This window comes from Photinus pyralis, unplaced genomic scaffold (assembly GCF_008802855.1).
Source record: "Photinus pyralis isolate 1611_PpyrPB1 unplaced genomic scaffold, Ppyr1.3 Ppyr1.4_LG1, whole genome shotgun sequence".
NCBI classification, from domain to species: Eukaryota; Metazoa; Arthropoda; class Insecta; order Coleoptera; family Lampyridae; genus Photinus; species Photinus pyralis.
Window position 1 is genome coordinate 25,905,494 of NW_022170249.1, and position 13,411 is coordinate 25,918,904.

A 13,411-nucleotide genomic window follows, 5' to 3' on the forward strand; every position below is an offset into this window, starting at 1 on the left:
GTGCTCGAACACGCGCCATATACCATTGAATTTATAACTTATAAATTCAATGCATATACCAACAATACCTAAAATACAGGTGTTGCATATACTCGCCCGATTTTGCACCCCGCGACTTTTTCATGTTTCCAAAGATCAAGTCTGCCTTAAAAGGAATTGACGAAAGAGGTGAAGATGCTAATGCAAGAATTGGATCCGGCTTCAGTTGTAGCGACCAAAAAAACTTCTGCCTTTGCCCCCATATCAAAAATAATGATTGATGAGAGAATTCAAGGAATATGCACCCATGAAGGCATCTCGCTGCCAAGTAGAGTGTACGTCTTAGACCATACATCTAAGGTGTACATCCTGTATATGAAACGACGACAAATCTGATTTAGTTTTTTTTTGCCCTAAAAGAGTGCATCTGTTTTCCCCTCAAATAATTGTAGATTGCGGTTTATACCAAATTTTCACGAATACATTTTCCTTTTTAACATTACAATTTTCCCAGCTGATGATTACGACATGCTAACCATAGAGGTCACCGTTTCGCCTTCTGGTCTGTTGCGAGCAGTGACAAGATGGCAAAGAATGTTGCTGCTATTACTAAATTTTATAAAATGTTTTAGTGAAATTTTCGTTGTGCCGTGTGAATATGGAAGTTATTCTCCAGTGAATTTGGTGCAAATTAGTTACCGGTTAGTGTAATGACAAAAATGAACGTATCGTAACGATGGCCTCTTCCCATTTATAAATCTTGTGCTTTAACAATAGGTAAGCCAATTCAACATGTCCATTCATTATCATTTATCTTTGTGTACTTTTTAACGAGGGATAATTTCATTTTCAAAACTCGTTCGTTTATTTCATGTTACGTTTCTTTGATCGATTTGCCGTTCGTGAAAAAATAAGAGAAATGTGTGGTTAAAAAGTACGGTGAATTTCAAATGGAGTCGCGATACAGGTAGCCTTTAAAATTTTCACTTACATTTCCACTCGCTATATGGACAAATATGTCGATTGTTAATAAATAATTCTTTTTCGATGGAAATTTATCTGTCTGTAGGTAGGTAGGTAGTAGGCGCTGAAGTTCAAGTGCTTTGTTTATTTTTTTTATTTACATTGCTTACTGTTACTGTAGTACACTGCTTTTTCATTCTATAAGAAGGCGATCTAGCAAATGTCCAATCTTCAAAACGCTCATTAGTGCAATCCCTGTCTATGTCTTTGGGGGCTTCTTGTCATGTGAATGACATTTTTGCATGCATCAACTTACAGGATGTAATTTGTAGCCATTAGGATAGAGGAATAAAACATACAAGGGTCTGTTTAAACATTAAAAAGCGACACTAATTTTTGTATGGAAAGTCTATATGGATGTTTGTACAGGGTATCGCAATTTATTCTGGTAGAGCCTCGGGTAGAGCTATCAGAATACTTACCTCAGTCCATTTTCATAGGTGGCTCTACTCTTTATAGTGTTGTACTGGCTAGCAGTATTTGGAAACTAGTACAGTGGATATCTATCCAGTACATTAATATACAACAGTATTATTTACTATTTCTTGGGTACTAGACAAGGTACTAGATTTACACGCAATCAGTTTTTGATATAATATGCTTGTCTCGATGCTTGTACAGGCTACTGTCCAAAGGACGCTAACCAGTGCATGGGGAACTGATAGATATGCATTCAATTTTCTAATACCTTTGAACTTGCCTTTGGATTATACTAGCACTGAGTATACCTTCCAAATCTTGCTCATTGGTTCAGGGATGAAAGGTCATTACGAAATGACGGAATTGTCGAAGGGATAAAACATCAGAACTGCACTCATTCGCCAACTTGGCGAATGTCAGTGGTGGTGGTTACAGTAGATCAGGGTTTTTAGTTTTATGAGTAATTTAGTGAGCTGTAATGTCACTCAAAATGTTGAAGTGTTAGTGGAGTGATGCTAATGGGATTTTTAGAGGAATACCTAAATGTGGTAAAGTTATCTACGAGGTTATCTAAGATAATCAAATTTCAATTCCCTTTCAAAATTAATTCAGAGAAAGTTTATTTTTGATTTATTTTTATTTGACAATAGGCCAAAATCAACAGATAGCTGCATAAGTACCTATCTAATAACAGATTGGCACAAAAACAAAAGTGAGTTACATTAGCTACACACAACTACATACTACAATACAAAATGCTCGACAAAATGAGACAAGTGAATATAGTATATCGAGGAATAAGAACCTTATGAAGACGACGAATTTGAGAAGAATCTTATGGTACATTTGAAGAACTTAGCTTAAGGTAAATTGAAGAAGAAATTGAGAAGTGAACGTATAACACACCAAAGATGATATTGAAGATTCGAGTGTTTCAAAAAAATTAAAAAAAGGTGCAAATAAGTTAAAAATACAAAAAAAGGTTTTTGAAATTTTTTTAAACAAAATTGAAGTTTTCATTGTTATAGTTTTGAAAAGAGCATTTAATATGCTATCTCTCGTGCTATCTTAAAAAATGAGGTTAGGTCATATAACTTTTTTACCTGGCTCTGTGTACTTATTTTGAAAAAGGCATTCAACAATCATAAGGGAAGATACTTTTGTAATAAATATTTACCTGTATCTCTTTTCACTAAGAAGTCATTTCCAATTTGACCTTGAATTTGACATTTTTTTTATTTTCCCTCGTATCTCTTAAAGCGATTAAATATTTTCCAATAGACCCTATAAGTGTCAAAAATGGAACAGGCTGTACCTCATTTTGCTCATGTATTACCCTCTCGACAATTCCTTTCGTAAAGACTTTTTAGTACCTAGAGTACCAAGGATAGAATTAGTTTTTGAAAATTAAAAAAAAATTCTAGCTGCAATTCTGTGTTTAGTAAATAGTTTAAAAACCTTGATGGAGTTCTCGTGTTGTATTAAGTACATATTATCAGTCTTGCGATTTGATCTGATTTGTGCAGTCTCATTTCCAGAAGTTTTGTTATTTCAATTGAACTGCAATAAATAAAACTCAGGATTACAAATACCCAAGAACATTATAAAGTATGGAAGCTTATTTCTATTGACAAAACTTGTACTTTACACTTTAAATTCAAAACTCATTCTTCGAAAGTCATAAAATAACATTAAAACTTTTTTATAAAAAAAAAGTTTTCACACTTCGTCTAACTTGAAAGTTGTAGTGTTTTATTATTAAGATTAAGGCGATTTATACTGGCATGCATTCACAATTTATATCTATCTATTTATGCATTCAAACGCGAAATTAAAATCGAACATTAAAAGCCCAACATAAATAACCCCGACAGGAAACTTGTAGCTAATTAATAATATTTATTTTTCTAAGAACAATTAATAATCAACGTGCAGACTAAAGTATCCGACCAATTCGGTCGTTGATGAAGTTTGAAACTAAATATTTACATAAACTATGAAGGTCTTGACGTAGGTAGGTACCAACAATTCACTGTGTCCAGTTTAAGACGATTTTCATTATGGTTGGCATTCCAAACCATTTTCCACATGTCCAACATCTTTCCAAATCATTTCCGTATTTTCATAATTTGGAAAAGATTTCCGAAACATTTCAAAACTTTATAAAATTTCTGAATCACTCCCAAAGTTTCTTGTGGCGACGGAAGCGCAAGCCTCAAAGCTCAATTCTCAATGGATAATGTTCAATATACGGCATAAATTAAATATTGCAGCGCGGCTCTTTGTCAGAAAGCACATCTAACCTAGAGTAAGAAATAAATTAAACAAATATAGCCAACGAGCTCCTGGGTATGGCTATAGCATGGGCAAAACCAAATTTTAAACCTGATGTTAGTTTTTCCTGTTACCGACTCACTCGAAGTCCTATAACTTTTGTCCCTGTTGAATCAGCTTCCTGAAAATCAATAGCGTCCGTCCTTAATGTCCAAAGTACCCGTACACCAAATTTCAACACAATCGGCCACTTCTAAAAAGAGTTAGAGCGCACACGGACGGACGGACGACAATACAAAACTATAAAGGACCTGAGAATCCTTAATAATGTCTAGAAAATGCGAGAAAATGTTTCTAAAACATTACACTTCCAATCATGTTTTGTCCTGCACATCAACAATTTCTAACGTTATTTGTTAATTACAAATTAAAATGCCAATGACATATTTGCACTGAAAATTTCTTTGTTATGAAAGTCTTATGATTTTGCAAACAAATCAAAAACTAGCAACTTTATTTTTCGCTGTATGTTTTGTCATTTCTTATAAAATCATTATTTCTTCTTCTCGCACTTTTTTCTTTTCTATATAGCGACTATTCCGGTATTCTATAAATTCAGGTGAATGCAAGGGGACTTTAGATTCTGGATAAGGGTGCACTATCTTGAGGCATAAATTGTGAGAAAATGTTCAAGACGTCGGAAAAGATCCTGAAAAAATACGTTAATTCCTCCGTTAATTCCGTCTCTCTTTGTGTTATGGTTGATGAAATTCTTTTTAAAGAAAAACGAAGGCTGTGAAGTTTTGGTGATTGGACCTTCAGTTGATTTGAAAAATCAAACGTTTGTTGTTTCGCAAAATCGGAAAGGGCTAAAACCAAAAACCATTCAATATGCCAATGCCAAAGTATCAAGTATCAAGATATGCCATCAGTCTTTGTAACTCTTATGGTTTCTGAGAAAAAATCTCGAAAAAAATTAAAGAAGAAATGCAAATTTCGCCACGTTTTTGAGGGTGGCTCCCAAACGAGACATGATTCTCTGGAGAAATAGTATAAACATAATACTTTTCAAGGTGATAATATAAGAACGAAAATTGCTGTATGTCATCCGCAATGGGCGTAAGCGGGGTGACAATTTTGCTACCTTCTTTACATTGCAGTACCTAATGCTTGTTTAACCATTAGGTTTAAAAACCCTGTAGAGTTTTTCATTCTTTTTAAAAAATGAACCTTTTGATTTTTTCTGTTGATAACGTGAACTAACCGCTCATGTTTAATTAGAACTCTTCAATTATGGATAAAGTTTAATAGGTGTTAAATTGATTGGGTAGGTGCTTTAATTCCAGATATCTATTTTCTGGCATCCGAGATTAAACGCCTGAAAATTTTAATAGTCGATCATCGCACGGCAGCTTTTACTTTAATTTGTCTGAAAACGAAGTAAGTTACATTTTCTATTAACGTGATTTGTTTATAATATTGCGGCTAATTAGTAATAATAACTTGCATAAATTCTTGCGGTGCAGGTATTACTCATACGTAGATAATAATTATTAGTATAAGCTGTGGGGTAATCAGTAGGAATGAAATTTTACTAATCATTTCGCATGTGGAATACCTTTGAGTGAATCAGCACAGACACTTTATCGATTCTTGTGTCATACATCCAAGTTATTAATTTATGTGGTATTTTAGATTTAAACTGTTGTGTAATTACTTAAGTGTAGGAAACAAACGGTTGGGATTTAGGTATGTATTGTGCGTGTGTGTAGGTTAATTAACGTATTAACATTAAATTTTGTGTACCTGTGCTTCAATTTTTTTTCTTTTATGGCATACGGAGTGGCATGCGCTGAATACGTTTATCATGATCAGAATTAAAACCATATACATTTGGCCCACTTTTTCTCTCGCTTTTTCCCAATATTCAACATTTTCAGTGGCGGTTTACGAGATATTTCGTCACTCGATAGAGAAAACAATTACAAAACCTGTGATACTAAACCTCGTACTAAACACTTAGTATTTCATTTAGGAATCATGATGAAATGGAGTAGGAATTCGAGAGGCGACTACCAACGGAGTTGATCAGAGGATGCCATTATGTATTGAAAAAAACGGTGACCACGTAGAACATCCTCAAGTGATGTCTGTTTTTTTTATTTTGTCGGTTGTTATCGTGATCTGTTTCTGTTTTTGATTTGATCTTTATTAACGAACTCCTAGCGAGTTTATAATTTTGCGGTGTCTGTCTGTCCGTCCGTTAGCACGATATCTCGATAACGAATGGACCGATTACGATAAAATTTAGTAGATGGACTCTTTATCAAATTTATAGATCGGAGTTGGCAATGTAGCCGAAAAAATAAGGAAGGCCCTTTTGACATCTCCGTGGATTATGAACCGAATTGCGTGAAATTCATTGTCCACCTGCAATAGACCGCGGGACAATTGGGCGCAACCATTGAATAAAAAATAGTGTTATTATTCAATGGCGCAACCCAATTTGAGATCGAATGCTATTGACTTGTGGTAGATCAAAAATTTTTTTTAAAGGATTCATTTGTATATACCTACGCGCCCAATTTGTGCGCTTGAATTTTAATTTCGATGAGAAAATGTTTTATACAGTGAACAGTCACTATTTAGACTGTTGCTACCATACTACTTCAAGTGCAAAAATTGTATTGTCAACTAAGCATAACAAAAGGCGATTTTTTAAATTCATGTCTAACCCATTCTAAATAGCTTCATTTCAAATGTAAAGTTTCATTTTCGAGATTATATGCAAAATTTATGCCGAGACAATATGCACTCTATTTGTTCCCCTTGCATGGACAGCCGTTATTCAAAAACATGAAATGGAAATCAGGTGCTTGACGAGTTAAGTTGGATTAAGTTAACGCAAATTACACACGGAGAAAGTGAACGTAATTAGCTACACTAAAAAACTCGCCGTTAAACGGGAGAAATTAGGCAAATGCAAGGCGGACTGAACATTCCAAGTGCCGGTAATTACAAAAGGTTTCTTTCTTATTATAAGTTTTTGTGTGCGAAGAATAATTAATAATACACATTCGCTTAGTGTTTGGAAACCAACATTTATTTGAAGACTCGACGGTGTTACAATTTTACAAAAACAAATGCAGGCTGTTGTCTATAGCAGTCATTAACTTTACCGTTGGTATGATAAATAATTCGCCACGAAATTTATCTTCAAACACAAAATGTATTCGCTAAGAATGCACTTGATGACAGGAGACTAAAGTTTATCAAAAGATAGTTAGAAATTATTAATGGATGCTATAATCAATCAAATTTTAATGTATAAAACTGCCCAAATTTTATGGACCGGATGATGATACACATTTATGAATGTGTGATTTATGTAATTATGAAAAATATTATATTTCTAAATAGGGAAGGGTAGAAATTGGCCGCATTCATATCCGGGCTGAGATATTTTGTCGTACAGACGCTGCAACCTCGGCTGTAACACAACTAATATGGGAGTACACGGATGGACAGTGTAAAAACAATTGCCCCTTTTGTACCATTTAAGAATGTGCCTTAAAATATCAACTTGGGGTTCACTGCGGCATTCGTTCACGGCGATTAGAAATTTTTAAAATAGTAGCGGTTATACTGGGGCGTAGACTAACAATTAAATTTTATTTTTCAATGTATTCAAAATAAAAAATATCATTTCAGTTTTTCTTCAAAATGTGCCCAAACTACAGCTTTCACTTCTTCTTTAGTAGTTAATTTCGCGTAGCGGTTTAATACTTCGGAAGGCAGCATGTAAAGCTGGCGGTCCCGACAGAATTGACTTTACACACCGACAGTCATACCACGACTGTCGTTAGTCATACCACGACTGTCGTTAGACGTTAGGTCACATAGACAGCTGTTGATGCGACTGAAAACATCTATACCTAGGGAGTGCCGGCCATACGATACAAAAAATACTGAAATGGCGTCCCCTGGTGTCACGACACTGTATATTTTTACATTTTTTATTCTACACCTGATACGTGGTTTTTGGTTGGTTGAAAAAATAATTAAATATTTTTTAATCTAGATTGCCACAAATGAACCAAAATCGTTCATGAACTCTTACATTACTAGAACAATTCATTTTGTCTTGTATAATCTTTTGTTCAACCATGTATATAAGCTTATTAAAAACAAGATAAATATTTGTAGAAAAAAAAATGTAAAATACACAAATTCATTTAAATTTAGGAATGTATGGTCACTTCTGATTTTGACAGGAAATTACTGTTTATATGTAGTAGGTATTCAATTCTTTTTTACTCATACAAAAATGGTTCACCATAATTATATACCCATATGGCCAATTCTACCATAGTTAACAGGGATGAGCCTAATTAATAATTTACTGTATAGAAATAACCGGATGTAAGATTAGGCTGGATCGATATCCCTTTAGTTTAGTTAATCTTCCCTGTTATGTATCACTAACGTTAAACATAACGTGCAGATTATCTTTAGAAAACGTTATTTTGCTCAGACTAAATATCGCAAATTAACGTTTTTTGGCAAATAACGTGCACGTTGTCTGTTTGTAAACACTGCACTGCAGGCATTGTGGGATTTGATCTAAAATTTGCATCACAGTTCATAATCACCAGGGAAATCTATCAGTCTTTAGCTACGTCTCTATTCAGCTTGCAAACAGGAATCTCTTAAGTGAGATGTCATTTATAAATTATACACAATGGAGTATTATAGGTATTATGGTAATTATATTTTTGCACAGTCAATTTTCCCAGGTGTTTCAACAATATTATACGTAACGTAGTCCTTCTTAGCCCTCCAACTCATTAAATTCTTTTGCCCTTATAGCGAAAAGCACACCTTGATTTGATATCCTGTTATCTTACAATTAACATTGACTGTTTTTGCAGGGAAGGAGTCATGCGAAAAACGAAATGTAACTACAACTGATTTGAGGAACGGAATGTGTGCAATGAATTGGGTACCATGCAGCGTGGCGCGTAACGCGCTAATTTTGTTGGTCTTGTGTGTACACACCTTCGTGTTAGCAACAATACCGACGGGAGCCAAGTTTTACAAAATCCATTGGAATTCTTCTAATCCCATATTTCGTATCGACAATACCGACAACGTCATCGACGTTAACAGAAACAATTTAAAATTCGAATACGATCAAGTCAACTTAATTTGTCCTGTTTACACGCCAGAGACGAAAAGCGAAGAAGATATGGAGAAATATATTATATACAATGTCTCAAAAGACGAGTACGAGACATGTCGAATAACAAATCCGAATCCGAGGATTATCGCAGTATGCGACAAGCCTTATAAATTAATGTATTTTACAATTACGTTTCGCCCGTTCACTCCCCAACCGGGAGGATTAGAATTTTTGCCGGGTAACGATTACTATTTTATATCGACATCAACGGGTGACGACTTACATAGACGAATAGGTGGGCGTTGTACTACGCATAATATGAAAATTGTATTTAAAGTATGGGCCCCGCCGGAAGATGCGACGACACGATCTACCATTAGCGTCTCGAAACCGGTCTGGTCGTCAATAACAACCTCTCGCACCACCGAGAGTACTACCAGTACTACAAGTACGGAGATTCCTTTGACGTCTAGGACAACTAAAAAGTCAAAGCCCTTCAGTAAACATCCAAATGAGGTTGTGAAAAGTGAAGAGCTTACTTTAGGAGGTAGAGCATATACGCATCATGTGAACTTGTGGGTGATGGCTTTATTAATTACGTCGTTACTTTTCGCGTTGCGATGAAATTTTGACCAATAGGACTTCCTCGTAATCCCTTGACCTTTGTAAATGTGGACGTACGTACGACCTAAAATCAACTTACCCCTTAATTTTATAAAAACAACAATAAATTAATTATTAAGATATTTTATTTTTTTGTATCGAGAGTTTTTTTTACGTACCTATAAAAAGATGTGGTGTACATTTTTGAATGATTTCGTGAAAGTGCGTGTTCGGTGCACAATGACCATAAAATAAGAACATCGCGTAAATGTTATATTTTTGGTCAGTTGACGGTTCGTAGATTATAAACAGTGTTGAACATTAAATTTACATTGTATTTGTATAATTGTCAAGACTGATACTAGTTTTATCGTGTTATAATACGAAGTATTATTACTAATTTAGATTAGGACTGATGTTTTTAGACCCTGGCAGTTTGTAGTCGTGATTTTCCCCTACTGGCTACACTTATGTACTTAAAACATGATTTGCTCTCTTTAAAAGGTTGTGATTCCGTTTAATCCATTATTTTATTATTTATTGCTTTTTTATTTTATCGAAAGACTGCCATATTATTAAAATCTGATACTGAAATTTTTCACTGTGCTACCTACACTTTTTATATCATCTTAACATTATTTTTTTTCTCAGAATTACAGACCAAATTGATATTAGTTCAATGTTAAAGGTGATATCAATCACTTACAGCCGTCCATACTATTTTACTATAAAATGCGAGACCTTTCCAATTATAGTATAGGTAGTACAACAGCGCCTTCTTGATTTTATCGGTGCACACTCTTTATCTTCTGATTTATATTGGCTCGGTTATGGTATCCTTGGAAGCTTACCTGCAAACTTTACTTTTAAATCTATGACATGATACTTTCTAACGATGTGAAGACGCATCGCAGGCCTTCATTAATAAATATAGTGGCTGTGATTAAAAACAAATGTATTAAACTTGACAGTTACTTTCTTTACACAAATAATATGTTGAGAAATGGCGAAAGTTGTCTCTCTGAAGGAATTTTTTTTATACATATTTACTTAAATAACGACTGCATCTCCTCGTTTTTTTACATGAAGGCCTATTATTCAACGAATCTTATTTGTAAGTGCGAACAGGTTCGGTTAAGCATTTAAAAGTAAATTATCTCATCTCAAGCTTCTCATAAAGACTGTTAGGAGGCTTAGTTATTCCTTTTGTAGAATTGGTCAATAACATCACCTTAATTTTAAACCTGCGGCCGCTTTTACAGTATTTTAACGATTTTAAACACAAAGTATTATAATTTATTATTTTTTTTATCTTTATAGAATTTAAATTGGGCTCTCTTCAGATTCCATTATAACTAATACAGTCGCGTGGCAGTTCACTAAACTGATCGAATCTGAAGAAATGCTTTATAAGACTTTTTACGTGCTCAGGTTTTTACAATATTTTTTATACAAATTGTCTATTTTTTGCAAACTTGCCTATTGTAAATTTTGTATGCAGACTTTCTTGTGTTGGTGTATATGTTTAGTAATAAATTATAGTGGTTATCATGCGATACGGTTTAAATTATTAATCATTGAATAGGATTTGTTAATTTATTAGCGGTAATTTGCCATACTTGAATATATCTATCGTACTTTTTGTAAGATTAATTTTGAAATATTTCAGCCCAGAAGATTACACTACAAACTGAAACAAGAACGGCTAGGTTAACTATTAACAGAGGATAGGTAGATCTTTTTTTTTAAATCTGATTTGTGTGCAATATTGAAAGGTATTTAATTCTTCTCCGCATTTAGTCCAGCAAATTATTGTAGTATCTATCTTACTTTCTGTTAATACCGAACCTAGCTTGATACTTAACTAAAAACGCAGTGGGTTCGATATGTGTGTAGTGGATTAGAAATTGGAATTGTAAACAAATTACATTTCACTATCGCAGTTATAGTAAAATGGTTAACTACTGGTTTGAATTATAACAGAGAGCGTTATTTTGGATGCTTTTGCATCGCATCAAATTTTAAAATTGTGTTGTTTAGTAACCATTTCAAAATTGAATATATATTAAGTTTTGTTTTTACTTGTGCTGGTCATTGTGAAAATATAATTAGTAAAGTAATATAGTGTACGTGCCTAACATATTGTTACAAAGTAATCTTTACTTTCACCTTCAAGTTTTTTACCAAAATAAAATCTACCATTAACTGTGTAACATCGTATCTCTGTTATATTTTAGTAAAAGAATGAACACACTGTATGTATTGCAAATGTAAAATGCACTCTCTATATATACATATTAATTATATAAATAAACATACATGCCATTTTATATTGATGTTGCACTACATTTGTCTCTTTTACGTTTAATGTTCGTTCTCAAGAGAAGTTTCGGAAGGGCACCCAACTGCGTAAACACTGCTGCTGGATGAAGACAAGTACCACAGCCACCACCACCAAGTCGACCAAAGGCGACCAATAACAATACTTACCTACCCAGCAGAAACCAGTTCCCGCATTTGCTTCTGAAACAATAGAAACGGCAAAACTAACTCCACCACCTGAAGAGATGCACGGTAAGGAATCCTGTCGACAGTGACTCTTGCGCGTTAGAGTCTGATACATCGATACTATTACTATATATCATGTAATAATATCTACCCAAACAACGCATCAACACCCTCCACCAGCCAGGTTACACCAGAGGATTGTAGCGCTAGAATTACCGCAATCATTGTACCGGATTTTGAAAATTGCATTCCAAGTGGTGCAAGCAAGGTGTACAATATCTCATGCGCAGAAACGCACAAGTTGGCGTAGTGCAGGTCCCAGTGTTAGAAATAATAACATCGTCCGAGTTTTCCACAGACGACGATGGATGGGAGCAGGTTACTAGAAACAGCCTACAAAGAAACGGTCCGGGCGAGCGAAACAGGTGACAATCGCGGTGGCTAAATCCTCCATTGTACTAAATGCCCCAACTCCTGTACTTCTTGCTGCCCCAATCATCGTTCCCGCTGAAAAGGCAAAAACAATACCGTCGGCGCACAGTATATAAATGATACCTTAGACGATATGGTTAAAATAAACATTGATAAAGAGTGTTCCACGACCAACGAGTACGGAACCAATAAAAATGTCCTGTCGCTGCTGTTTGCTATTACTGATATGTTCTACATTTGCTCCATGATGACTGTGACACTGGAAATAGTAGGCCAAATACCACCATGTTCCAATGGACTACTATAAACGAAACCAGTAGCTAAAAGGGCGATTATGTATGCATCCCCTGGAGCTTTAGAGAGACCAACGCAGCTAAAAGAACCCTTCATAACCATTTCGAGGGAACAGAGTGGGGAGACCAGCAGCTCCATGCACATTCCGGCTGGGCAACCATTACCACTGAAAACTGAACTTTGAAATATCAATAGGGTGGAGGAGAGTGTAGAAACGCTAACGAAAACATTTCGGAATGTAATCGGCACAAGCGGAAAAACGGTACCGAACTGATAAAGACGGCGGTTACCGATTTATTTATTTATTGTCCCTCTCTAGTTCTGGGCCTTCAACAGGCTTTAGCCCAATTACAGAGTGACCCGCATAATGCTTTTTAGAGGTGCACCGCAGAAGGTCTTAAGTTGTTCAATAATACTCTGGTATTTACCTTACGAATTAGGAAAACCTAATTCGGATTAGCCAGCAGAATGCTCAAAACTGATCTAAGGAAATTCGGGGATGACAAATAACACTTTTTCAGCTAAAAATAAAACCTGTACATCATACTGACAAAAATAAATAACTATTATAATTGACAAATATTAAATAAGGAGATCACACGAGAAAGATAAAAATGAAAAGGTAAGTAAAACAAAATCTTAACTTTGTGATGTAAATAGCATATTGAACATCTCAAACTTACCTATATACCGAAG

At 34.7% G+C, this 13,411-nt stretch overlaps 1 protein-coding gene across 2 annotated transcripts; it reads left to right on the forward strand.

Moving 5' to 3' along the window:
* The first annotated feature begins 530 nt into the window (after positions 1-530).
* On the forward strand, positions 531-9,625 carry LOC116180684 (ephrin-A4-like). Of its 2 annotated transcripts, none has more exons than XM_031500797.1 (2): positions 531-756; positions 8,628-9,625. In XM_031500797.1, exon 2 carries the CDS (start codon positions 8,681-8,683, stop codon positions 9,500-9,502), a length of 822 nt encoding a protein of 273 aa, XP_031356657.1. In that variant the 5' UTR covers positions 531-756; positions 8,628-8,680; the 3' UTR covers positions 9,503-9,625. The 2 variants fall into 2 exon arrangements, with proteins under 2 accessions (XP_031356657.1, XP_031356664.1); XM_031500804.1 differs by lacking the exon at positions 531-756 and adding an exon at positions 5,311-5,445.
* The last annotated feature ends 3,786 nt before the right edge of the window (positions 9,626-13,411 follow it).

Excerpts from the sequence above, each read along its gene's own strand:
- LOC116180684 (XM_031500797.1), top strand. The coding sequence starts at position 8,681 with ATGTGTGCAATGAATTGGGTACCATGCAGCGTGGCGCGTAACGCGCTA.